The sequence below is a fragment of the Mirounga angustirostris genome, unplaced genomic scaffold (assembly GCF_029215605.1).
Source record: "Mirounga angustirostris isolate CCGP_5_RB_7025 unplaced genomic scaffold, mMirAng1.0.hap1 SCAF_2, whole genome shotgun sequence".
In the NCBI taxonomy this organism is placed as follows: domain Eukaryota; kingdom Metazoa; phylum Chordata; class Mammalia; order Carnivora; family Phocidae; genus Mirounga; species Mirounga angustirostris.
In genome coordinates this window covers 133,486,479-133,513,526 of record NW_026991710.1, presented here as the reverse complement: position 1 = coordinate 133,513,526, position 27,048 = coordinate 133,486,479, and the positions used below count along the sequence as shown (strand labels likewise).

Below are 27,048 nucleotides of genomic sequence, written 5' to 3'. Positions count from 1 at the left end.
ACACAATATAATTCTACCCATGTAGGCTATTATATTGATGTAAAGTACATAAACAGATCAGTTCTGGTCAGGGCAGGAGATACATAGACAGTCTTAGGTTCTAGGTATCTATCTCTATCCACCTATTTTTAGGCTTTTCCTGACATGTCTTTCCTCTCCCAATTTCCACAGAAGTGTGTATTTTCCTCTAGGATCCTCTTATTCTTCTTTTGGTCCAAGCTTAGATTTATTTCAGGCTCCCTGTCTACCTAAGGATGTGATAGATCTTACATAGTTGCCCAGGACCTATTTCTGATTCATTTTATATCATCTCTTTGTATTGTAGTTGCTCATTTAATCAACTTTCCATTCCCACTGGTCTCTAGGTCTGTGAAGGCAGAGACATTTCCTGTCTTCTTTAGCATTTCTAGATCCTAGTGGGGAGTCTGGCACATGGTAGGTGTTCAATAAATATTTTTGAATGAATGCAGGAATACATTCTTGGCCTGTTCCACTGACTCTTAACAGTAAATCTGTATTTGCTTCTGCTTCCAATACTCAGGAGACAAATACTACCATTTTTAGTTCTAAAGTCAGGCTGAGATTTCTCCTGGAGGATCTTATAAAGAACTCACTGTAGAGGTAATGAAAAATGTCTTTGGCAACCTCTGTGTTATGCAAATAATGAGGTTTATAGAGCTTATTCTTGTGAGGATCATCAATATGGTCTGCTGGCCTCACACGGTAATGTAATTTGATAATGAGTTTTCTCTCGGAGGAACTGTTGGATTATTTTAGGTATATATTTCTCTGATGATCTGGCTTGGTCTAAGAACAGGTATTTTAATATCTGGGAGAGTGAGTAGCCAGAAAATCCTGTGAGTAATCCTGCCCTAAGTGTTGTTTCTGTTCTCTGAGTGTTGATTAATGTTTGTGAAAATAAATTCATGCCCAGTACCAAGAACATAGTTCGTCTGTACTGTGAATCAAATATAGATATTTGGCTTATCTCAGTAAATCTTTCCAAGAAACCTTTGCGGTAGAAAAATTTTTTTAACCTTAATTTTAAGATGGAAAAAAGGTAATAAGAAGATTGCTCTAGGTCATACAATGAGTTAGTTATCCAGAAAGAGTTCTTGTCTTCTAACTTCCTTGTCTTTCCTATTTTCATCAATCTGCTTTCTTCAACGAATCCTTTAAGGGGCCTTAAGGTATGACTTTTTTTTTTCCTCCATCACCGCAGTATATTAGTACATCTGCTTACTTTTTTTTTTTTTAAAGATTTTATTTATTTATTTGAGAGAGAGAGAGAGAATGAGAGACAGAGAGCACGAGAGGGAAGAGGGCAGAGGGGGAAGCAGACCCCCCGCCGAGCAGGGATCCGGATGCGGGACTCGATCCCGGGACTCCGGGATCATGACCTGAGCCGAAGGCAGTCGCTTAACCAACTGAGCCACCCAGGCGCCCAGTACATCTGCTTACTTAATATTGTGAACTAGTGCAGGCTATGAGAGCCTCTTTTTTCTCAAGGAGGCAACAACCTTTAGAGCAAAAGTAATGTTGAGGTTACAATATGCTCAGCACTGTTTTAAGTACCGTGCATGAATTATCTCATTAAATCCTCATAAACATTTTACAAGGTGGATCCTCAATGAGAGACATTTTCTGAGGTAGATGTGGAGGCCCGGAGTAATTACATACTTTGCTCAAAGTCATGTAATCGCCTGTATGGGTAAAGGACACATGAGATGCGGAGGGAGATGTGAGAGAGTCCAGTGCTATGATTAAATGATCTACCTGCCCCCAGCCTCTCAGATGAATCTTTCTGTTGATTCAGTCCGAAGACAAAAGGTCTCCATTATAAAGCTCATCTTCAGGTTTCGTTTGTTTGTTTTTTTAATTAGTAAAACTGTTGTGGGTGATCCTATCAGCAAAGACCCACTAGCCCAGGTTAGCTTGGGACAGGTTTTTGGTTGTATAACTTGAAGAATTCTATGTGATTCTCCTTGAATACAAAAAAGTATGTATGTGAAATTCGTGGACACACTGACCCGGTACCGTATACGAGGCCATTTTCTGACAGGTGCGACTCCAAAGATAACCCCGAAAATGAGAAGGGTGTCCTTGGGGAGAGGCAAGGTTGTAATTAGGTAGGGGCTGCTGGTGGTGTGCCATGCCACAAAATCTAGCAATTACCACTGGAACAGAGTCTCATCCTGTGCATATCTACGTGGGAAATGCAAAATTGAATGGAAATATAGAATCAAAGGGCTTTAAAAAAAATCAGTTTCTGCAACAATGACGACTTCTTCATCTGTGAATTTGTAATGAATCTCGTGTTATACATCACCCAGTTCCTGTACTGCATTTGGCATTATATGTCTATGCCTCACTTCATCATTCTGTAAAGAAGATACTATCGATACTTTAAATTTAATCAGAGTATGCTGAGATTCAGCAAGATTATGAAATTTGCCCAAGGACACATAGCTAGTAAGCAATGGAACTGAAATTTGTAACCATTCTGTCTGATACATAAAGCCCCCTCAAGTGGATTCTCTTAACCACATCACCTCTCAGGTATAACTTGGTATAATTATGGGATAGTGGCAAAAATGGGCAAATTTTAGCATGGTGATTTCTGATTTGCCACTACCGTTCCTACTTAATTTCTGTTTTCAATTCAACAATTTAACAGGGGTAATATTTTTGTATAAAGGAAGTATGACATACCACTCTGAACACTGCTGCAAGGTTTTTGTTTTTGTGGTTTTTTTTAAATGCAAGCTGATGTTTACCAGATTTTCTTGTTTTACCATAAACGATCATAGATATGCAAACATGACTGAACATATTGGTAAGTTTTCTGCCAAACTACCCTTGCAAAAGTCATACATCATTTCAAGGGTCACCAGACACTGTATGGTGCTGATATATTCAATTTTTTTTAATAAAATATTTTAAAATGTTTACCTAAGATTAGAAAAGCAGACTACATCCATATAAAAGTCAAGAGCATAAGAAAACCCAGCACCCCTCTGTGATCTTCGATTTAGCGGCTTTGCCAAAGCTTCCCTAGCAGTCTGCACAGTAATGTGAATGAATCCCAAGGGACACCATTTTGGTAGCATTTAAGCATTGTACTATTTTTCATGCCCGGCATGGAAGATGCATTATGTATGCTTTATTTTTAGGATGCTGCTTTATTGCCACAGAGCTGCCATACCAAATTAAGGTAGCCTGGTTCCAGGAATTCTGTATGTCAAGGCTGCTTAGATGACAAACTGCAGGCACCCCACCAACTTCCATTTAAATTCATTGTAGATCCCAAGTCGCTCCCTGTTTTCCAACTTGCATTGCCTCATCTTATTATAAAGTAGGAGAAAAACAGTGTGTATTTTCCACTCTCTTTTCGAGTCCATGTGGGTATCACCGTATTTGCTGGGTGATGGGGCAGTTGCCAGAGCAGGGGGATGACACCTGCCCATTTCATGTTTTTCAGGCTCTCAGGACGGAAACATTTTGCAGGGAATAATGAGAATAATCTAGATGGCCCCAGAATCTGAAAACACATTGACTCAAAATCCTAAAAGTCTTGGAATAGAATAGAATAGAATAGAATAGAATAGAATAGAATAGAATAGAATAGAATAGAATTACATTACAACAGAATATGAGACAGTCCAATGAAAAGCAAACTTTCTTAAAAGCTTTCTTTGGGAGTGTAGGCATCACGTTTTATTGTTAAAAATCTGGACTGAAAGCACATTGTGTTATCAGAAAAGCCCTAAGGGTATTTCTTTAGCAATCAAATTGAGCTGGTCAGCTTAATACATTTCATTCATTGGTGAACAAAAGTTTGCTGAGCATCCGCTCCAGTGTCCCCTTGTTTGCTCACTACATACCTCCGTAGACAAGTGAGGGGACATGGGGACCTCCTCTGCCATGCCTCTGCAGCTTGTCCCTTGATCCCACCCATGGCCGGGGTGGAAAGGATGATGAATGGTTACCACGGCGTGAAGGATGCATGTGCCTCTCAGTTCCACGCAGTCTGCTCCCTACTCCAGTATCACAGTCATCTTTTCTTCTTTTAAGAAATATGTTATTGAGCACCTACTCTGTGCCAGTGGCTCTTCTAGTCATTGGGGTCTACATCGGTGAACAAAACCGTCAGGAATCTCTGCCTTTTTAGAGCTGACACCAGTGGGCAGTGTGAGAGTTTGGTGGCCCGAAGGGCATCTCCGTCTGCCGCTGGTGTCAGGATCTACTCAGAACCCTCCTGAGCTCAAGGTTGTGGTCTTTCCATTAGGACTGAATCTGTTATTGTCTCTGGGTTGGTCTAAGAGCCACACAGGTGCAGAAGGACAAGACAGCCTCGCTCCAATTTCAGTTAATGGGCAAATATTGCAGTCATATTCTGTTGTAATTGCTAACATTTACTTTCTGTGTGTGAGGTGCTGTTCTAAACATGGGGAAAAAGCCGTACACTGATTCAGATAGCTTTGTAGTTAAGGGTGTGGATTGTCATACTAGTTTTCTAGGGCTGCCATCACAAAATACCAGAGGTGGAGTGGCTTAAACAACACACGTTTATTTTCTCGCAGTTCTGGAGGCTGGAAATCTAAGATCAAGGGGTCCACAGGTTTGGTTTCTTCTGAGACCTCTCTCCTTGGCTTGCAGATGGCCGCCTTCTCTTGGTCCTCACATGGCCTTTCCTCTGTACGTGCCCTCCCTTGTGTCTCTCTGTGTTCAAATCTCTTCTTCCAGCAACACCAGTCATTTGGGATTAGGGTCCACCATAATGGTCTCATTTTAACTATCTCTTTAAAGGCCCTGTCTCCAAATACAATCACATTCCGAGGTACTGAGGGCATCCACATATAAATTTGGGGGGAACACAATTCAGTTCATGGCAATTGACAATCTAGACTTCCTGAGTTTGAACCCTGATTCTACCACTTGTGAATCAAGTGGCTGTGTGACCTGGGATAAATTAACTTACTCTCTGTGCACCTTTTTTCTTCATTAGCATACTAGGGATGATGACAATAAAAATAATGATGATAACAGTACTTACCTCATGAAGTTGTGAAAATTAAGTGAGTTGATATAAAAAATATTTGTAAAAGTGCCTAACACATTGTAATACTCAGTAAATGTTACCTTTTATTTTCATCCAGTTTTAATGCTGATTTAGCTCTTGGTGATGTGTTTGCTTAGATTTTCTTAATTTGTTTATCTAGGTTAACATTTACTTGAACTAAGTAAACAGGCACCTAAAGTGGTCACTGAAAGAAAGTGCTTGGAGTTGAGAGTGGATTATACCAATATCTCCCATCTGTGGAACACTGAGCACTCTACATTTATTATCTCACGAAATTTCACAATGGCCCCATATATTAGGTATTGTTAGACAGATTTTCTGTGGGAAAAAATGAGGCTCAGAAGATAATGCATGTCCTCAAAGGCCCACAGGTCGTGTGTTGCATGGTTGGAAGAACCCCATAGCCCTGTTCTTCACCACTGTGCTATCCTGTGCCCCATGGGCCCTCACCTCACGTGTTAGCCTCCAGTAGTTGTGGCCTGGGGCTTTTCCAGTTAATCATACATCTGGGTTGTAACCTGCTTTCCCCACTGCCTTGCAGTCTGATTCCTGAATGTAGCCATGATGCCTTAACTACTCCCCTTCTCATGACAGTGATCTGGGCTCAGGAAGAGAGAGGCAGATGGGTGTTCCCACCACCCTAATTTTTATTATTCCAGTGACTCACAGGATTATGGAGACGTGGGAGTGGACTGTTGAGCACAAGCTAGATGGAACCAAGTCATGGAAACCTCTGCATATCCTCACCTTTTTTCCTCAAGTTTCTCTCTGATCTTTCTTAACTCAATTGGGAGTGAGGACAATTCAATCACAGCTTACTGTAAGGATGTCCCATTAACCAGAATTTGATTCTGAGCCCATTGACTATTCCTTGGAACTTCAGGGCTATAGATGAAAATTGAGGGATTCCGAAAAATTTGTTTTATCATTCTCCAACCTTTTTTTTTTTTTTGGATTTATTTATTTATTTGACACAGAGAGAGCATGAGAGAGAGCATAAGCAGAGGGAGTGGCAGAGGGAGAGGGAGAAGCAGGCTCCCTGCTGAGCGGAGAGCCCAACACGGGGCTTGATCCCAGGCGCCTGGGATCATGACCTGAGCCAAAGGCAGACGCTTAACTGACTGAGTCACCCGGGCGCCCCCATTCTCCAACATTTTTGAGTGCTTTCTTTGGTGTAGATATCATGTCAGACTTTGGAGGTCCAAAGGTGATTAAGAAATAGTCCCTGTTCTCACAGAACACTCAGTTTGGAGGTTAGGAGACAGCTAAGCAATTGCACCATATAAAAAGGGTATGATATAAAAAGGGTATCTCAATGGAGATATTTTGAGGAGGCCTTGCAGGCATAGAGGGGGAAAATTTAGTTCAGAATGTGTGTGTAGGGTGGTGGATGGGGCATTGTAAAAAATTCTTGAAGAGCTAATGTCAGAACTGGATCTGAAGTCACTGTGGGTGGAGTGAGAGATAGGGTGGGTGTCGGAAGGGTAGAGAGAATAGATGTGTGAAAAACTTGTGATGGCAGAGGTGCTTAGGAAACCTCAGAGCTCTGAAGGAGAGGAGGGTTTGGGAGGGTTGTGGGCAGGGATGAAGTGAGATAAAGCTGTGGTCTCCAAAGTGGCTGGGTTTGATGTCATGTAAGGACATGGACTTTATCTTGCAGATAATGGGGAATCATTGAAGGGTTTGAAGAAGGGGAGTGATATAATGAGTTCTGCATTGTAGGAAGGTCACCCTGGGCAGGAATTAATGGCTCCTTTATCTACATTAATAAACATGAAACTGTCCAGGACTGGGTCACCCCAATGTGACCAGGACCTTGCTCACAAAATATGATTGTTTGCAGAGCCTGGCACAGTGACCACATCATCACCACCCTCAGAAGTCACATTTGATTTCTGTTTTTCTAAATGGAATACTGAGACAGGAATATTCTGGGAATTTTCATTTATATATATAGCAGAAGTCCAGGGCAGACCTAGAAAGCAGAAGCTCCTGTCCATTAGTCAAAGGTTCAGAAAAGAGAAGGACAGTTTGTTTTTAAAGTAGAACTGATGATTTAGATTAAGTAGCTTGTGGCGGCGGAAGTCATAAGACATTCTCCTTTCCTGCTTCCTCAGCTTCACACTTAGCTAACTCTTAAGGAAATATGGAGTTTATTTTAACTCAGTCCAACCTAGAGAAAGCAAGTTATAAAATGAAAAACAGTTATATAAGTAAATAAATACTTTCTTTGTTGTTTGAAGAAATGTAGTCTAAATCACCCAGAAACCTATTTCTGAGACAGGTCTCTGTATCCAGGACTTCGTTGGCTGTAGAGAACCTATACATATGAAATCTATGGAATTCTGCCTCTCCTTTTTCTAAATCATAAAAACCTCACATAGGCTTGGTTCTTTTAAATATTTGACAGTGCTATTTCATTGGATTCTCACATAATCCTGAGGTAGATTTGGAAGGTACTCTTCTCATACCTTGGGGAACTCAGTGCCTGAGTCAAGGTGGCTGAGGGACTCTTCTCACGTTCTGTGGAGACCAGTGATCAGTCAGGAATGGAATCAACATTTGTAATTTCTTTTTCTACCACACCCATATTCTTAGCTCCTTTTCAGCGAAGTTTCTTCCCCTTATTAACTGCGACATTTCAGCTTACTGTAAGGATGTGGCCTGGGGCTTTTCCAGTTAATCATACATCTGGGTTGTATTCTAGTAGGGCACTGTCATACATCTAGAGCTATTCTAGTAGGGCACTGTATTTCTTCATTTCTTAACTGTGTACTGAAAGCTCCATCTCTATGTTAGTCCTTCACTTGTTCCCTTCAAATACTTGTTCAACTGGCAAATATTTTTGTCTGATTGTCATTCTGTGTGCAACTTGTCTGTTTCTGAGGCCGGGCCTTAGCTGGGATGGGGATCTTGTAAGGTCTCTGTGTTTGCTGTGCCTCACTGAATTCTTTCTGTCCGAAACCCAGGAACTCAAAGGTCCATTTGAGGATGAGTGTAAAAACTTGTGTTTTGAGTAAGTTAACAACATTTAAAACCCTGAGCAGAATTAAAATGTCATCAAATCCTTCCAATTTTCTCCTCCCTCAAGGCTGTCCCAGAATCTTGCATTTCTGTTTTCCCTTCCCTCACATTCACTGACTTGTTCACATTTACCAACTCTAAGCCAAGAGATCTTACCTGCTTCTTCACTTCAGTCTAATATTTTTAATTGCCAAAACCCTACTGGGAGAGACACTCTAGAAAAATAGAGCAGACAGTACTTAAGGGATCATTAATAACTAGACACCTGCTACACTGTCATTGGAGTTACATCAACATCAATAATTGCCTTTAACAATGAGAGATCCAAGGCATTAAGGTTTTCCTCCAATGTGCTGTTGATAGTTGTGGTAGAACCCGACAGAATTCATTTCCTATAACAAAGATGAGTTTCAATTTTTGATTGGCTTTTGTTTTCTTGAATAGGTTTTGGAGAGTCGTTTTTGATGAAGGGCTCTGAGCTGAACTGCCACTTTCCTTTTTGTCTTGTTCACAAGGAGTCTTGGAACAGTCTTGGAATCTGACCCATATGATAGAAAGGACTTTTGATTTCAGAACTCAGAATGTTTTTACTTATTTTTGTTCAGTGACAAACGCAGACAGACCCTCACAACTCCACCCAGCATGCTTAGCATTCACCTGTAGGTCAATAAAACCAGGCAGCCAGTGTTCAAAGTGAAGGGCATTTAATAAATCCAGGCAAAGGAGATTGTGTATAGGACTCATTCTTAGTGAATATTCATGTTCATCTTCTCAAAAGAATGTCTTCTTTGTGCTTTTGAATAGAGAATGACTTGGGGGAACATCAAAATTCAGGGGAAATATTCAGATTTTGGAAAAAAAATAAGTTTTACTGGCAAGTCTCATTTTTTTTAAGGCAGCTGTATAACCTTTAATTCATATGAACACCCACATATCTTTTGAAACCTGCTTTCTCACCACTCTGACAGTTAGAATTTTATCTCTTCACTGTTAAGATTTCTCTAGAGAGTGCAGGACTGCATCATTTTGACAAACCTGAATGTGAAGAGATGAATGCTCCTCATCTCTGAAACACTTCAGGGTAAGTTGCTTTAACCAGTTTCCTGTTTTCAGAGGCTATTTTTCTGTCATCCCTTCAGATCTATCAAAGTTCACTTAATTCTTTTAACAGCCATATTTTATAAAAAGTGGAATTCTTTTCACACTAGTACTTGTGGCTCTGAGATCTGGAGCCATCCTGACCACCGCTATTATCTCGAGGGCCATACGCTCTGAGACGCAGGAAGGAGACCAGTGTGTGCAAAGGAACCACCGCACCCATGCTCAGCCTGAGAACTGCTACTCACCCTGCTTTCTTTTTGCTTCTGGAAATCCCCCTTGCCTGAGGTGCACAGATTCCCAGCAGGGCAGGATGGAACATTTTTATGTTATAGTCAGCATTCAAAATATTTTGCTGAGGGGACATGGATGGATGTGGAGAAAAACCCAGAGTATTAATTGAAAACCAATTACTCTTAGCAGCTGAAAGCTCCCTTTGGCAGGCAGTTTGAGAATAGCTTTTTAAATAATAGTATAGAAAATGTATCATTCAAAAAATCCAGTGCACTGAAGTAGAGAAATGGCAAATGAAAGACAGTATTCTCAAAGACTAGATCAGGGGTTGATACACTACAGTCTGTGGGCCAAAGACGGCCCCTTGCCTGTTTTTGAGTGGCTTGTGAGCTACAGATGCTTTCTCCAATTTTAAATAGTTGACAAAAATCAAAAGACTAATAACATTTCTATGACACTTGAAAATGATGTGCAATGCAAATTTCAATGTCTGTAATAAAGTTTTATTGGAACACAGTCACATCCATTTGTTGACATACTGGTTTTGACTGCTTCCGTGCTATAGGAGAGTTAAACACTTACTGGGTCAGTAGTTGTGATGGAGACCAGACGGCCTTCAAAGCCTAAAATATTTACTACCTACCTTTGACAGAGTGTGCTGACCACTAGGCTAGGTTCTTGTATGACAGTTGAACTGATGCCATTTAAAAATATTTAATTATAAGAGAAGTGTTTGTGGTAAAATATTTAGTAAAACAATCATGACAAACTGTAGATATGAGACAGTCCCAAATAGTTTATTTTCCTTGCATAATTTTTGCCTCTTTCCCCTGGTGGAAGTGTCAGTGCCAAGAAGATAAATAGAAATTGGTATTTATTTATTAATTTATTTAGGTTCAGTTTCTAGAATAATGCTTGACACATAGTAGATGCTCCATAAACAAAGGAAGGCAGTCAAAGACCGATGGATTGTGTCATTGCATCATGTCTCTATGTAATAATAGTTATAGCAGAAGCTTTCTGGGATGTGCATATATGTTAGGCATCAGGTTGAGGACTTCAAATGCAAGAGCCCGTTTAATCCTAAAAGCCAGTTTGGGAAGGTACATTCTCACCCCCATTTTACAGAGGATGAAAGCAAGGCTTAGAGAGGTTGCTTAACTTGTCTAATGTTACAAAGCAAAGAAGTAATGTGACCAGAATTCAAAAGATCTGTTGGATTCCAGAGCCTAAGCTCTCACCAGAAGCTCGACTTCTTAAATTTCTAAAAACAATGCACATTTTGAGGTGAAAAAGAAAGGGATGGGAAAATACCAGAAGTCAGTATATAAATCACAGAACCAATTACTAAGCTCCTATCCGGAGCTTATAGATGATTTTTTGTTTTCTTAGCTTTACATGTTAATGTTTTTCCACATTTCCCAAAATGAGTAGATTTGCTTTTAATTGCTTTAAAATAAGAAACAAACGTTTTAAAGGAAAGGAAAAACAGCCCAGAAGGTTAACTGTTTCAGTTGTTTATGTAGATCATTTCCCTATTTCTCTGCGGGCCTCATGTGAATTGCTGAGGAAACGGCCGGCCTGTCTGTCTCCTGTATTGATTTGTGTTGTTGAGGTTCAGGATTAGGTTTCAACTCCCTTTGAATACTTCCTAGCCCTGAGAATCTAAAGTGCTGTCTGTGTATAACTTTAGTCCAGAGACACCAATGGTTAGAACTCCTTGGTGTTTATCTTTCGAAGTCTGAAGTACGCATGTCTTTGAAAGCGATGTTGTATCTTCCACTCATATTTGGTTACATTGGTCTCTACATGTGTCCCGCTCACGATGGACTGCTTTTACCTGGACTTTACTATTATTATTTGTTAAATTGGCGTCATATTTGGGGTCCACTCATTTAAAATTATATTTATTATATAAATATATATTATATATAATATTAATAATATATAATATATATTATATAATATATAATATAATTATATAAAAATATATAATAAAATTATATATATAATTAATATATTATATATAATATATTATATATAATATATAAAATATATATTATATTATATAAATATAATTTATATTTATCTTATACCTAAGAAGACAATTAGGTCCGAGCAGCCCCAAAACCATTTAGGAAAGTCAAAGGAAAGTAAAAGGGGAGATGTCTTTTAGATCTATGTTCTTTCTCTATTTTTTTTCTTGATTGTGTGTTGGTGATGGTAGCATACTTCCCCAAATCTAAAGGACTTCTTGCAAACCCAGGCTGAAATTGCAAGGCTAAAAGGAGGAAGATTTTTCTTTTGAATAAAACTGGAATGTAGGGGATCCGAATGATCAAGAGAACACTACTAAAATTATTGAGGTCACTGTAACAGCAAATTGAAGAGAGGTTAGAGAAGGCGACTGTTTCCTGTGGTAAAGGCCAGACAGAGATAAGAGCTCTACAAAAGGCAAACAAGCAAGACGGTAAAAATAAATGTCTTTATCCAAAAGGAATACAGTCATAGATCGAGAGCCTCTCAGGTTATTTAAAAAGGTTTTTAAAAATTCCTGTGATGTGTCTTAGACATTCCAGTCATAATTTCAGAGGCTTCTGTTGTCCAGGCCTGTTAAGAGTGAGTTTAGTGGACTTTTCCAGATCTTTGTGACTTTTTTTTTTCCCCCAAGAGCATCATTCTGATTTTTAACTTATAAGCAAAGCCGCTTAACATCATCTCTCAGTGACTTTATTTGTCAGAAATGGGGACTGGAAAGTGATGTCATTGGTTTTAAGCTTAAAGTGTCATATAATGGACCTTCGTGGTCTTCCCTGTTTATAACTTCACTTGGGCTCATCATTCTTTATACAGTCTAGCAGTGGCATTTCTAAACTATCAAGAGTGAGACAAAAACAATTAGAATGACAGATTTTTTTTTTTTTTTTACATATCATCTATGTGCTTGCAGTTGAAGAAACGCATTTGCTTAAATGCACTTTGTGAGGTTATGTGTGAAAAAATGATCCATTACCAAGAGCATTACTCTTTCCTTCAGAGAAGAAAAAAGTTTCCATCTTGCTTCTTTTTTCTTTCTTTGGAGATTATAGTAGCTGGTGTGAGCCATACAATTTCACTTTTAAATTTGCGACTTCCAAAAAATTCTTTTTCCATGGCCTCAGAAAATCAGACAGTTGTTATTACAAAGAGAGAGCAGCCCCTCTCAGACATTGAATAGACAATTATAAATGACTGGATTCTTTCCCTTTTTGTGGTGGCTGCTTTTAGATGTGGAATAAAACCACATTAACCAGAACATTGTTATTGGTGATTAGTGGCTTATTCCTGCGCCACATCAATAAAAGGTCTTGTCTCAAAAATCTTTCCTTTCGTTGTCTAACAGGGACCATGGAATATCATCTAATCAAACTTTTTTGGTAGGTGAGAGGGTGAAGCTGTGAGGGACTGCCTAAAGGCTCATACTGAGTCATGCTAAACATGCTAAAGTGAGTTTGGTTTTTTTTTTTTGGATCTGTAGATGGCCGCCCATGTCCTCTCATTCTCTGGGACTCATCTTTATCTCCAACAAGTAATGAGACCCACTCTTCTGTTAAGCTCACCTGGGGAACTTACCAACAGTCGTTGAAACAGAAGTGCTGGCAGAATGGTCGAGTACCCAAGCCTGAATGGGGTTGTACTGAAATACATCACCACGAGTGGTCCAAGCTAGCACTCTTTGATTTTTTGTTACAGGTAAGTTTATCAAGTCAAGTAAGGGGTTATCTAAGGCTGACACTGAGTTACATAAGTCTAACACTAAGGAATTTTCTATACTTTGAATTTTCATGAAGCCAGAGTTTAAGTTCTATAATGCTATATTTGGCAAGTGTAATACTACATTGCAAAATTTTATATTCTTTTGGGAAATATTCAGAAATGTCCCTCAGCTCTCATATGAGTTTCTGAAGGAGTAATTCTTCAGTATTTCGGTCCTGCAATAGTCATACTTATCATAGATCCAACTTATTGAGGAAACCCATCAACAACTCTTCAAGGTGCATGGTCTTCCGTCATTTGTGAGGTGAGTAAACTGATGTTTCATGAGGTGAAGGAACTCACCCACATTCTGACAACTACTAAAAGCTGGAGTTGGGGTTCCCTGGGATCTGTTGATGGTAAAAATTTGTCTTCTTTTCACACTGTATTTCCATCATTCCACATTATGTTTCGATGGTCACTTGGTTATATAGGTTACAGCCACCATTTCTCTTGTTTTCTTTCTAATAATTTTTTTTTGCAAATATTTCATTAAGATCAGGCATTGGAGAATAATAGAATAATAAATATTGACCATCTACATAAGTGAGTGACACAGAATGTCACAGGTGTCTTATAACTCTTATCTCCTTTTGATAAAGATCTTATGACTCTCTTCATCCCCTCATTCTGATTACTGCTTTTCCTTTCCTCCATTTTAGAAAAACCTGTAGGCTGCTATTGTTGCATTGCTAATTAACATTTTGTGGAAATTTAGGACCATCTTAGGACATTTGTAAAACATTCTCCTTTGTTAATTCCTGTGTGTGTGTGTGTGTGTGTGTGTGTGTGTGTGTGTGTGAGACAATTTGGGAAGGAACTAGAGAAGGATAAAAATGTAAGAAGGAAACCAGAGTCACAGAATTTCAAGGGATTAGGAACTTTCCAGAAGAGGATGATTTATGGTGTCAGTGTTGCAAAACCACCAGTGAGAACTGAGCTGGAGAGCAGGCCAGCAGAACTGGCAAGGAGGCAGTCAGAAGTCACCAAAAACTGTTGTAGAGTTCAGTTATGAGGCTCAGACTGGTCTTAAGCACTGTATATATATTATCTCATTTTTCCATTTAATTAACATACTAACTCTGTGAGATAGGCATCTTCTCTCCATTTTGTGGGTTGGCAAAAGGAATACTGAAGCATAAAGAGGTTATTATTAAGAACTGTGGAAAGTCTGAGATCTTACCTTTCTCACAAGCTAACAAATTAACCAGCCACATGTTCATAGATGCTAGCAGAGGACAAAACATTCCTGGGTCAGAGACGGACAGATTACTTCATTACTTGTGGTATAGCAAGTGGCATGAGCTTCATGTTCCTTTGCCCCTCATGTCCCATTGGGATGATAGAGAGTAACCCTGGTGAATGCTGTATGTAGGGTTTTGTGTCACTACAGAGGAACTCTAAGCTTAGGAAACCCCCAATCTTATAAGAGGTTTCTAGCAAACCTGTCCAACATTGCCACAGAAGGAGAAATTATCTTTATTATCTTGGTGAGGAGATACATCAAATCTGCCTTTCACATCAGTGGGAAACACTCTTTGTATTTCCCAAGGTTGTTTGCTATACTAATATCCTTGAAGAGACAGTACAGAGCAAAACCTCATCTAAGATGTGCAGAAATGCCAAGGAGAATTGTTTCTCACAGTTACCTAACTTGTTTGGTCTTACAGAGCTAGTAAGTTCCCAAATAGAGATTTTGGCAGGTTTGTCTGACACTAGATTCCATATTTTTAACTGTTATTGTATGGCAACTACCAGGGTATCCTTAGGTTAATGAAGGGAGTTGGTGTGATAAAATGTATTAGCAATAAAGTGAAGAATGAGTGAAGATTTCTAGGGCTAAGTAGGTAAAGGTACTTACTATGAGGCCAGGTGTTTGGGGAATAGTCAGTATAGAGGTTGAAGTTCCTGAGGGTGATGACTAGAGGCAGGAGGGAGAGGAGATCCATGAATATGGCAGTGAAGTCTATGAGAAAGGGAATGACCTTAAGGTTTGTAGCTGAAGAACATAAGAACTAACGTGCACTGAATAGAGGGCAAACCCTTTTAGAAGTTGTCTCTAATGACATTTGTTTTATTTCTGGAAACTTCAACTAAATCTCCACCTACATTCTGTCTTTGTCATTCTCCTTTCTATTGAGGAAAACTACAACTATCATTCAATCAATGATGATGTGTTTATTCAACATCTACTGTGCATTATACTGAAGAAAACTAACACAGAGGTAGCAAAGTAGTAAAGACGGTTATCCCCCCCTGCCCTACCCCAAGTTTGGTTTTTAAAAAAATCACTTAGGAAAATATAGTATGAAACAAAAATAGATACGTGTAAGAAGGGCTGGATGAAACAATAGAAAAGTTCTTACTGGTATGAGGTTAAAAAAGGGAGAGGGCTTTGCCATAAAATAGTAAAGGAGGGAGAGTTTGAGTAAGATTGCAGGCTGTAAATGATAAAGAGGGTAGGCACAAATGTGAGGAAGGACATGGGGTTGGCAAGGTTCATATGATATTTAAGGCATCCTACATATACCGTTTGTCTGAAACAGAGTCATTTAGGGGAGTAGTGATGCTCCCTGCCTATAAGAGATATGATAGATCATGGAGGAAGAGAGCTGTTTTTACAAGAGGTGTGTTCACATTGTAACTCCTTCTGTTCATTACCTTGACTGAGGAGGAATGAATTCCAACTGAGCCACAGTCTCCGGAATGCATCAGCAACTTTTATCATTGTGTCCATTGTCTGTGGTCTTGAGGATGAATGTAGACATATCACTATTATAAGTTTTCAAAGAAGACAAATATTTTAAGTCCTTAAACTAATACTATTAGTAATCTAACAATTATATAACACTTGCTATGTGCTTGGCACTGTTCTAAGCACTCTGTACTGAGCACTAATATATTAACTTATTTAATCCTCATAACAGTCCTATGAAGTAGATCTTATCATTATTCATATTTTAGAAATGAGGAAATCAAAGCAAAGAGAAATTAATTAATTTGGCTAGAGTCACATAGTTGGTATCTAATAGAATCTGGAGCCCAACTGAGGAGTTCTGGCTTAAGGGACAAACTTCTAAGCAATGCTTCCTCCTATTCATTGTGTAGGGCAATGGCACCATCATCTTCCAATTTCCCAAGTCAAAAATTTGGGAGTCATTTATATGCCTCGTGATACTTACCCTCACATCCATACAGTGACCAAATCCTTGATATCTCCCCAATCCTTCTTCTTTTAGGTATGGCTTGTGCTCCTAGCTTAGTTCAGGCTTTGTCATTTATTACCTGGATGACTTCCTCCAGTCCACTCAAACTGTATAAGCCAAGATCACCTTTGGCTTGAGATATTGGGCATCAGGCTGCTGCTAACTCTGTGGGAACTGCTTCTATTGTAGGTCAGTTCTAGTTGTAATATACCTTCTTATTCCTTCTGCCTGCGGGAGATTGTGGGGGTGTCTTTCACATTCTTGATAATCCATGAAGATGTGATCTCTGCAGGACTTTACTAGAACCTGTCCAAGTTATGACACCAATATTGGAGTTCCCAATTTTGGCTCTGGCTAAAGCACTGAATCTAAGTCAGAAGTTAATTCGATTGTTAAAGTTACTTTGGTTGGTATCTATATATCAAATTATATATGTGAGGATGGCATCTGTGAGAATAGACTTACATTTTTTCATTAATCCAACATTTACTTGCTTCCCATAGTGCAACAGACAAAAAGCTAATTTCCACTAGATGCTGCAGCATTTTACAATTTTACCAGTAAGGTAGGAGAATGAATGTTTTCCTCTTTCTTGCCAACCTTGAGAGGTGGAAAACTGATTAAAATTTTTACTAATTTTATGGAGGGCAGCAAGGTGTTGTTTATATTTCCAGTTTTTTCATTATGAGTGATATTGAGGATATCACATTTTCAAATACTCATTATTTATAGTTCATTTTTTGTGAGTTGCCTATTCATATCATTCCCCTTTTTTATTGCATTCTATAGCATTTCCTTATTGATTTATAAAAACATTTTGTATATCTTGAAAATTAGCCATTATCAATCCTATATATCTCAAATAATTTTTTTACTTTGTTGTTTTTCATTTGACTTTGCTCACAGTAGATATTACTCCAGAGAAATTTTACATTTTTTATAAGATTGTATCTTAGTTGACCTTTTTACTTCCTGTATTTAGCATCGTACAATGTTTATAGAGATGTTTATTAAAAATATTTGCTGAACAAATGAATGAATAAGTGAACATATGTAGGCCATTTTTCATGAGTACCATAATAGTTATCTTTTATACAATAATCCTTCTCATCAATTACACTGAGATGTTTACTTTAAAGTCAAATATATGCCTTATTTAAATGGTGATTGGGAATGTGTTGGGAGTGTATTGGGTGGAGTTTGTTAACAATCTTAGAAAAGTTCTGCCTGAAGTAAACTAAAATCACTTGTTCTATGATGCTACAACAAGGCAAGAGAATACAGAACCCAGTTGTTAATTTTCTGTACACAACATTCTTTTTGTTTTACCCAATTAACAAATCTACATTCATAAAGGCTATGCCATTTTACTGGGTCTGTAAAATGTGATAGAGGCACAAATAACCTTTTATTCTTGAAGCGTGGGGGTATGAACTACAGAGACAAAAAGTCACCTCCGTTAGGATGCCAAAGAATAGTATTCTAGAGAGAATTTGAGTTTCTAAGACTTGGAAAATTTCTATCAAAAGGTCATATAAAATAACCAGAATAGATTTAGGATGTATAAAACTTGCTTTTTGAGCTCATAGTCTGTATAATGGTTAGGAACCGGGCTTCTGGAACCAGCCTGCTAAATTTCAATCCAAATTACCAATACTAATTTTTTAACATTGAGAAGTTACTTACCCTCTCTCTACCTTGGTTCCCTCAGGAGTAATAATATTGTTTATAGAGAGGGCTATTGAGAGAATTCAATATATTTACACACATGAAGGATTTAGAATAATGCCTGGTACATAATAGGTTCAGTGAGTGTTACATGTTAAGAAATTGATCATCCAGAAATAATAGTAGAGGTTAATATCAATATAAGAATTAAAGTATTTTATCATTATTTTTATTCATTAAATTGTAAGTCATTCCCAAATCATTATATTTTTCTACTCTTATGTACTTATATTAGAGATCTTAGCCTATTAAGTTTTAATTATTTTGACTAGTCTGTCTTTTTTAATAAGCTGTGAATTTCTCAAGGGCAAGTCCCTGTCTTATCCAACTCTGTAACCTTTTAATTAGTAGCAGAATATCTGAGAATGTCACACTCAGGACGTTTTTTTTTTTTTTTTTTTGATCAAAGAAAACTACCTAGTTATATTAAAATAAATTAAAAATATTAAAAGTAAAAAAACAAAAGTGTAATTTCAATAAAGAAATAAAGTTTTATTAAAATAAGATAATTAGAGGTTTAGAAAATAAAAAATCAAATGAATAGAAAATACTTAATATTTTTAACTCTTTAATGGAGTTCTTCCTGTACTTATATTTTCTAAGAATAACTGTTTATTTGATGAGCAATTAAGGAGTATTTAGTAGAGGAGGACTAACAGAGATGTGTTTTGAGAGATATTTGCTTCCACCTTCAACAAAATAAGTTACATATATTTCTTTCCACTTGGATTTGACAGACTTTTTTGGGCCCTTTTCTGTCCCAGACACTTGGCAGGTTTAGTGCTGGTGGTAAGATGGATGAGATGCTTCCCTGACCTCAAGAGTTATGCAGTCTAAGAGTTATAGCAGGGATAGATAACCATAACAGAATGTATCAGGAGTCATAATTGAGTTAAGTTTAACATCCTTTAGAAACAAATAAGATGCTACTAATTCTTCGAGATTTGTAGAGAGTGTGGACAGAGAATGTGACATTTAATCTAGAAACTGAAGACCTTGCAGAAATCAGGTGAGTACAGGAGACAGGAAGAGAGTTTCAGAGAGAGGGATTCTAAAGGGCTAAAGGTGTGAAAAAGTTCAGAGTGGGAAAAATTATCCTTATGGAAACTTCTTGTTCCATTAGGTATATTTTCCCCCAGGTGGCTGTGAGTAATAAACTTATGTTCATAAATTCAACGAACAACAATAATATGAATTGGTATGTCTTGTCCCCCTAGAGTTATCTTTTATCAGTCAACTCTCGTAGCTCTTACCTGGCTTCTAATGATTTAGTTCCTGAATATAATGCATTAGATTAATGGGTGTTAATCTTTGACCTATTCTCTTCCACTCTTTTTTCTATGCATCTTTTTTTTTTTTACTTAATGATGTGATAATAGTAAAAGTAAAAATTCCAATCAACTATCATCTAAATAAGAGAAAATATAACTTTCACTAAAAGATTATTTGTTTCTGCGGGAATATCCAAATGCTAGGCAAAGAAGGATTCCAACTGTGGCCTCCATGATAGATTATGAAGGTCTTCCAAGCATCCCTTCCTTTTATCCCTACCACTCAGTGATTAAGGATTTTGCCTCAAACTTTCAGAGATCACTCACAGACAGGTGCTCTGACAGCAAGAGGCACACTGATCCAGGGTCTTGGACACTGGGATTTCTAATAGTTTGGGTCAGTTTCATTGTTTTGGAGAAATAGCACATTGCCAATCCAAGTAGCCTGTAGCAATGTATTTATTGTTAAGTCTGAGCAAGCAAATAATATAGTTTTGTTTATTTGCTAGCAAACAATGAGACATGATATGAGTCAGATGCTGTCTTGTCTTCAAGTAGCAAAGAAAGTGATTAGCTTTGGCAATATTGGTTAATATTGGTTGCTGAGTTGACAGGGATTGAGGGAGCAAAGATGGCCAAGGATCAGAGGGTTTCAAGAAGACATATTACTGCTTTTATTGTTGAAAAATCTTCATAATTTCTTTTTATGATGAGAATCACAGTGGTTCACTTGATTAGAGAGGGTCACTTACTATAAGGTAAAGGACATGGGAGTGTGATATTCTAGGCATTAGAAATGACCAACTCTAAACTTCGAAGGTACGGATGTGCTAAGAACTAAAATATATTGTGGTTTCTGCAGAGTTTTAAAATTGTATAAAGCTATGTGTCCCCTTTCTTATAAATGAAATTCAAATGTCTGACTTTGACATAGTTTTTACTAGACACATGTTCATGCTTTGTCACTAGGAGAAATTATTTTCAGTATTATTGATGCTATAATACAAGGGATTATCTTACTTAGAGAGGTGTCAGAAGAATAACAAAATTATTTTGTGACATATAGTTTTATTCTTCTAAGTACTACTTACCATATGTGAGCAAATTGGCCAAAAAAGTTGGTATTTACTGGACACCTATGTTTAGATATATAGAGACAGGGGAGGTGATATAAAAAAGTTTACAGATTTGCTTCTGTATCAAAGAATATAGAGATTTTTGCAGAGAAAAGGATATAGATGAAATGGCTAACCTATGCCAAGAAAATATGTTTATTAAAGAAGGATTTGGGCTATCTTACTGGTTTGAGGAGGTTTGACTTATATATTTTTATTCAGTTATTTTATTATACAACTTTAATTCATGACTCTTCATTTTTAAATAAGTCATCACAGTTGGAGAGGGCACAAAGAACATTTTTATGCATATGTAGCAAAACAATACTTCACTTTTTAAAATAGCAAATGGTCATGTCAACCTGTCAAACTTGATGTCTAGAAGCGGATTTGTCACCTCATGCCCTGACAGTTTGCCCTCTTGACTTACCTGTTTCTACTCATAATATTACTATTTTAAAAACCTGTCAGGTCAGAAATTTTTGAGTCATCTTTTAATCTTCCTTTGCTTTGTGCCTCATATTCGAGTAGCACTAAACTTGGACAGTTCCTCAAAACCACTCCAGTTATGTTTCCCTTTTCATCCCTCCTAATGCTATCCTGATCAAACTCTTTATCAGTACAAGTCCAGATGTTGTAAGAGACTTCTAGCTGATCTCCTTGTCTCTATCTGCCCCAACTGCAACTTAACCGTGTAAACCATTGCTGAGTTTATTTTTCCTACTTTCCTTTAAATTGTTTTAATTGCTTCTTGCAAAAATAAAAAAAAATAAAACTCTGAGAACTTCCATTTGATTGGAAAATATTTTTTTTCTAATTTTAATTTTTTAAAAAGATTTTATTTATTTATTTTAGAGAAAGAATTAGTGGGGAGGGAGGCGCACAGGGAGAGGGCAAAGCTGACTCCCTACTGAGCAGGGAGCTAGCCGCTGGCCCGATTCCAGGACCCAGACATCATGACCTGAGCCAAACGCAGATGCTTAACCATCTGAGCCACCCAGGTACCCCTGGAAATAAATTTTAAATGCCTTAGTGCATTAGGGATGCCTGGGCGGCTCAATCGGTTAAGTGTCTGCTTTTGGCTCTCCTTGCTCAGCGGGGAGCCTGCTTCTCCCTCTCCCTCTGCCTGCCGCTCCCCCTGCTTGTGCACGCTCTCTCTCTGACAAATAAATAAATAAAATCTTCAAAAAAAATAAATGCCGTAATGCATTAAATTTTTCGTATGAAAAAACTTAAACATACACAAAAGTAAATGAACCCTCAGGTACCTGTCATCCAAATTCAACAATTAATAAACTCATGATCAGACTTGTTTTATCTCTATCCCAATCTACTCCCTATGCCCACATTAATTTGGAGCAAATCCCAGACATCATTTTCTTTCATCCGTAAATTTTTCAGTATCACTAGAAAATAAAACATAAGCATATAACTATTATAACACCCAAAAGAAAAATTAACAATAATTCCAGTAACATATCCAGTAACTGGTCTAATTTTTAATTGTCTTATAAATGTTTTATTTACTTATTTGTTTGCTTGCTTATTTATTATTTCAGTTTGTTTGTTTGAACCAGGATTCAAATAAAGCCTGTGCTTTGTGATCAGTTGATATGTCTTTTAATCTATAGACTCCACATCCACCTCTTCCTTTTTTTTTCTTACCAGTTTACTTATTGAAGAAAGCATTTGCCTTGTTCTCTAGAGTTCTAGATTCTGGAATCTGCTCGTTGTACTTCCATGATGTCTTTATTTGTCTTCCTGTCACCTGTATTTCATAGACATTGGTGTGGAGTTTAGAGACTTGATCAGATTTAGATTTAACTTGTTTTTTCAAGACTTCTACATAGGTGGTTGTATATTGTTCTACTGGGAGAGATAATGTCTGGTTGGTCTTTCTCCTTTGTGACAGTAGTAGCTATGGATGCTCAATGTTGATTCATTAATTCACTAGACATTGAGAAATGGGGATATTCTAGTTCTCTCATCACGTCTTCATTTATTAGTTGGATTACTTCTCTAAGGTGTAATTTCCCTTCATCTCTTACCTGGTTCTCTAGTGGTAGAGTGGATATAATACCTGGTTGTCTAGTGGTACAATTTATATACAAAAATGTAGGGGCACCTGGGTGGCTCAGTTAAGGGTCTGCCTTCGGCCCAGGTCATGATCCCGGGGTCCTGGAGTCAAACCCTGCTTCGGGCTCCCTACTTCTCCCTCTTCCTCTGCCTGCAGCTCTCCCTGCTTGTGCTCTTGCTCTCTCTGTCAAATAAATAAATAAAATAAAATAAAATAAAATAAAATAAAATAAAATAAAATAAATGTTAACATTTCTTTTTCTTTCTTTTTTTTTTTTTAAAGATTTTATTTATTCATTTGACAGAGAGAGAGAGCACAAGTACGCAGAGTGGCAGGTAGAGGGAGAGGGAGAAGCAGGCTCTCCGCTGAGCAGGGAGCTGGATGCGGGGCTCGATCCCAGGACCCCAGGATCATGACCTGAGCCAAAGGCAGCCACTTAACTGACTGAGCCACCCAGGCGCCCCTTGTTAACATTTCTTTTAAGAAACACCATGAACTTACCTTTTTTTTTTTTTTTTAATTGCAAAAGTTTATTGTCTAAGAAATGTTTATTGCACTCCAGGTTGATGAGCACACAGAAAGACAATATGCATAATTACATTAAAATCCAAAATTGAGACAAAAAGAAATGAACTGACCTTCTGACTTCCTTTCCATTCTTATCTGCTCTTCTGCCATGATCTCTTGTAGTACTTCTGTACTGTAGGCTGAGAACCCTGTAGGTAACAAACACGTAAGGAGGTATGTGTTTGTTAACTGCAGGGTTGTGTGGGCCTCTGTGTGTGTGTTTGTGTGTGTGTGCGTACATGTGTGTTGTGGTTTGGTTTACTCACTGTCTATTGGACCCCCCGCCCCCACTTTCCCCACGCTTTACTCGCCATTGCTTCTACTCTCCCATCTAATGTGCAGTCTGGCCCTCAAACTCCAATCAAATCCTTTCTCTACAAAGTCTTCTAGAACTAACTCAATCATATTAAGCTCCCTCTTTCCCCTGAATTTCTAACATCATTTTAAAAAATGTTCACAAGTTTTCAGTACGTTAAAATCATAGGGCAACAACAGAATTGTATTGATGTAAAACAGAAGTAAAACAATAGTATTGTTTGTTGTAAAGCTGGATTCATATCCCAGCTTCTTCAATAGTCAGCTCTGTAATCTAGGGCGAGTTCATAATCTCTGAGCTTTGATTCATTTATTACTTAAATGGAGGATGATCTTACTTCACTTGGAGACTGATGTGAAATGAAATGCTCATCACATGAAATGCTTATCATGATACCTGGCTGCCTATGGTCTGAATGTTTGTGTCTCACCAAAATTCATACATTGAATCTTAGCTCCCAAGGTGGGGTATTGGGGGGGGGGGGCTTTGGGAGGTGACTAGGTCATGAGGGCAGAGTTCTTATGAGTGGGATTAGTACCCTTGGAAAAGAGGCCTGACAGAGTTCCCTAGTCTCTTCTACCAGATGAGGACAGAGTGAAATATTGGCAGTTTGCAATCAGGAAGAGGGTCTTTACCAAAAACAGACTGTGTTGGCACCCTGATCTCACACTTCCAGCCTCCAGAACTGTGAGAAATAAATGTTGTTTATAAATTACCCAGTCTGTGGTATTTTGTTATAGCAGCGCAAATGGACTAAGGCATTGGCAGATAGAAAGTACTCAATAGATCAGCACAGATATCATCTAGAATCACCCTATTTATAAGAATTTGAATGTACATATGTACACATAGCTGTGATTTCCTGAATCTCCAAATACTGCAGGTCCTTTGTAGTAGGGCTCATGTCTGTTTTTCTGTGAATTTTCTGCAGTAAAGAGCTGCTCATTATAGCATTTGATGCTATGTAGGAGATCATGAGATCACATAAGGTTGTTTCCATGGACCTGCCATTCAGGTCAAATTGGGATAAAAGGGTTGTCATTTTTGCAGAAATGAGGGAATTTCAGAGAATACATTCCTACATGTTTGTTAACTGCAGGGTTCTCAGCCTACAGAATATGGGAAGCTAGTTGGGATTATATTCTGAGATTCTGTTCCTCAAGGTCTCTAGTCGCTTTGTTGAGACATAAAACAACAAAAACAGCAACCCCCTCCCCCCCCCCCCCCCCCGCCGCCCCGCCAAAACTGAAAGAACAAAGACTAACATAACAAATACCATGTTTCTACCTTCTAGGATTATCCTGTCAACTTTTTTTTTGCATGTTTGCTTTTATAATTTACTTTAGAAATATCAACACATTAAAAATAAGTTAAACTCCCCTTTGACCATCTCTTCAAGTCCCCTTCCTGCACTTTCTCTAAATAGATGATCACTGTCATGAGATTAGTATGCATTCTTTCAGCCAATTTTAAAGTAATTTTAGGGGGCGCCTGGGTGGCTCAGTCGTTAAGTGTCTGCCTTCTGCTCAGGTCATGATCCCAGGGCCCTGGGATTGAGTCCCACATTGGGCTCCCTGCTCGGCGGGAAGCCTGCTTCTCCCTCTCCCACTCCCCCTGCTTGTGTTCCCTCTCTCACTATGTCTCTCTCTGTCAAATAAATAAAATCTTTTTTAAAAAATAATTTTATAGGCATAATAAGTGGATATTTGTGTGTTTTAAAAAACTTACGTACTTTAAGTGCCTTTGGCCACATGTTATTCCTGTCCTTTTAGCAATTAGAGAGAAGCAGGGTTTAGGCAGGCTGTGGTTTTATGATGTTGTGAGAGGTGGCTATCAGGGAGTTTCTGTTACTGAGAACATAGATCTACAAGGCAGCAGCCAAGAAAATTTGCTTAGATCGAAACAGCATCTTAATATAACAAATACCTTAGGGCATTTATTTATTGCTTCTGGCCACTTTGACATCATATGAAAGGCTTTGCTTGGCCTTGTAGGTGTTTTATTTAGATAGTTTACTTTATAACCATTTGTTCTTTTTCCTGTTCTCATAGCTTAGTACTTTTTATTTTACTTTATAAACAAAATCCAGGACTTATAAACATACAAGACACTGCTCATGAATTCAGTTAAATTGAACAAACTTGAATTGGGGAATTTCTATGTTCTGTTTAGATAATTCCTAGTCAATCTGTGAGGCTCAGTCATCATTTGAGATTTTGTGACTTGGCTTTGAGTCTGACACAATGTCATTTCTTTTTTTTTTTAATATATATTTTTAAGATTTTATTTATTTATTTGAGAGAGAGAGAATGAGAGAGAGAGAGCACATGAGAGGGGGGAGGGTCAGAGGGAGAAGCAGACTCCCCGCTGAGCAGGGAGCCCGATGCGGGACTCGATCCTGGGACTCCAGGATCATGACCTGAGCCGAAGGCAGTCGCTTAACCAACTGAGCCACCCAGGCGCCCCCACAATGTCATTTCTATGCCTGGGAACTGTTGTACTCTTGTTTCTCAGTGTGATTCCACTCCAGATGTCCTCTTGGTTAATCCACACCACCAATTTCCCTTTGACTATTCATGGAATACATCCCATTGACACATGCTGGCTCCTTCAGAATCCTCTCTTCCAAAGAGAGTCTGATGTAGGAAGTCTGTGAAACCCTCCTTCCCTGAAGGAACTGACCTGCTAGATTGTACCTGCCCCCTTAACAGTTAGGCCTTCTCAAAACCTTGGGGAGATTAGGAAACCAACAGTAGAATTATATTGGCCTGTACTTCAAAAGGCAAATAGTTTCACTTTTTATGGTCTTTAAGTGGAATGTACGTCTGCTGCTAAAAATTTTCTACAAGAATATGACAGGATTGAGAAAGTAAACACAAAGGCACTGGCCTGTGAGTCTCTGTTTTGGACTTTGACATCATTGCTCCGGTGGAGGTCTGACTTTTAGAGACTACATTCTCTTACTTCACAGCACCGAAGCTATTTATTTGATTTTTCATGGAGGCAACGTTGAAGAAAAACAGTTGTCTAGCCATACTGACCCTGGTTTATCACAGAGGCATGGCTTTTTGGCCTTTACAACAAGAATGTGTTTCTCTGGATCCTGGCCCACTTCTCATTAAGACTTCCCTGTGTCTCCTCCTGTTAAGGAGCAAACAAGTTCCTCAGATGTCTGTTTCCAACTTAAAAGCTTTTAGAATTTTATATATTCTTTTCCACCTACTGTCTAGCATTTATTCTTAGAGATTCCTGGCATTGATTATACTAAAGCCTAATTTGCATAAAACATGGACTAGGAAATTGGTTCACATAGTCTTTGCTCTTTTATTAGTCTGAATCAGAGGGAAAAATATCTGGTCAAATAAGTTATATTCATGAACTTCATATTGCTAAGTGACAACCAACTGAGCATTCCTGGGTCAGTTCTAATTTAATTATTAATCAAAAGCACAGCATATGTTAATGATATGCCATTTTTGCTTATTTCAACACTTGCCATGGAATGTATAAACTGTGCTGAAATTGAGTAGTGCA

At 38.2% G+C, this 27,048-nt stretch overlaps 1 protein-coding gene across 3 annotated transcripts in view; it reads left to right on the top strand.

The window, feature by feature from the left end:
• GASK1B (golgi associated kinase 1B) overlaps positions 1–27,048 on the top strand; it is a 49,566-nt gene that overhangs the window by 5,164 nt on the left and 17,354 nt on the right. For all 3 annotated transcript variants that reach the window (XM_045880233.3, XM_045880235.3, XM_064585209.1), the window contains exon 3: positions 12,957–13,171. In XM_045880233.3, the coding sequence (XP_045736189.1) occupies positions 12,957–13,171 (215 nt within the window). The remainder of the gene's footprint in view (positions 1–12,956; positions 13,172–27,048) is intronic.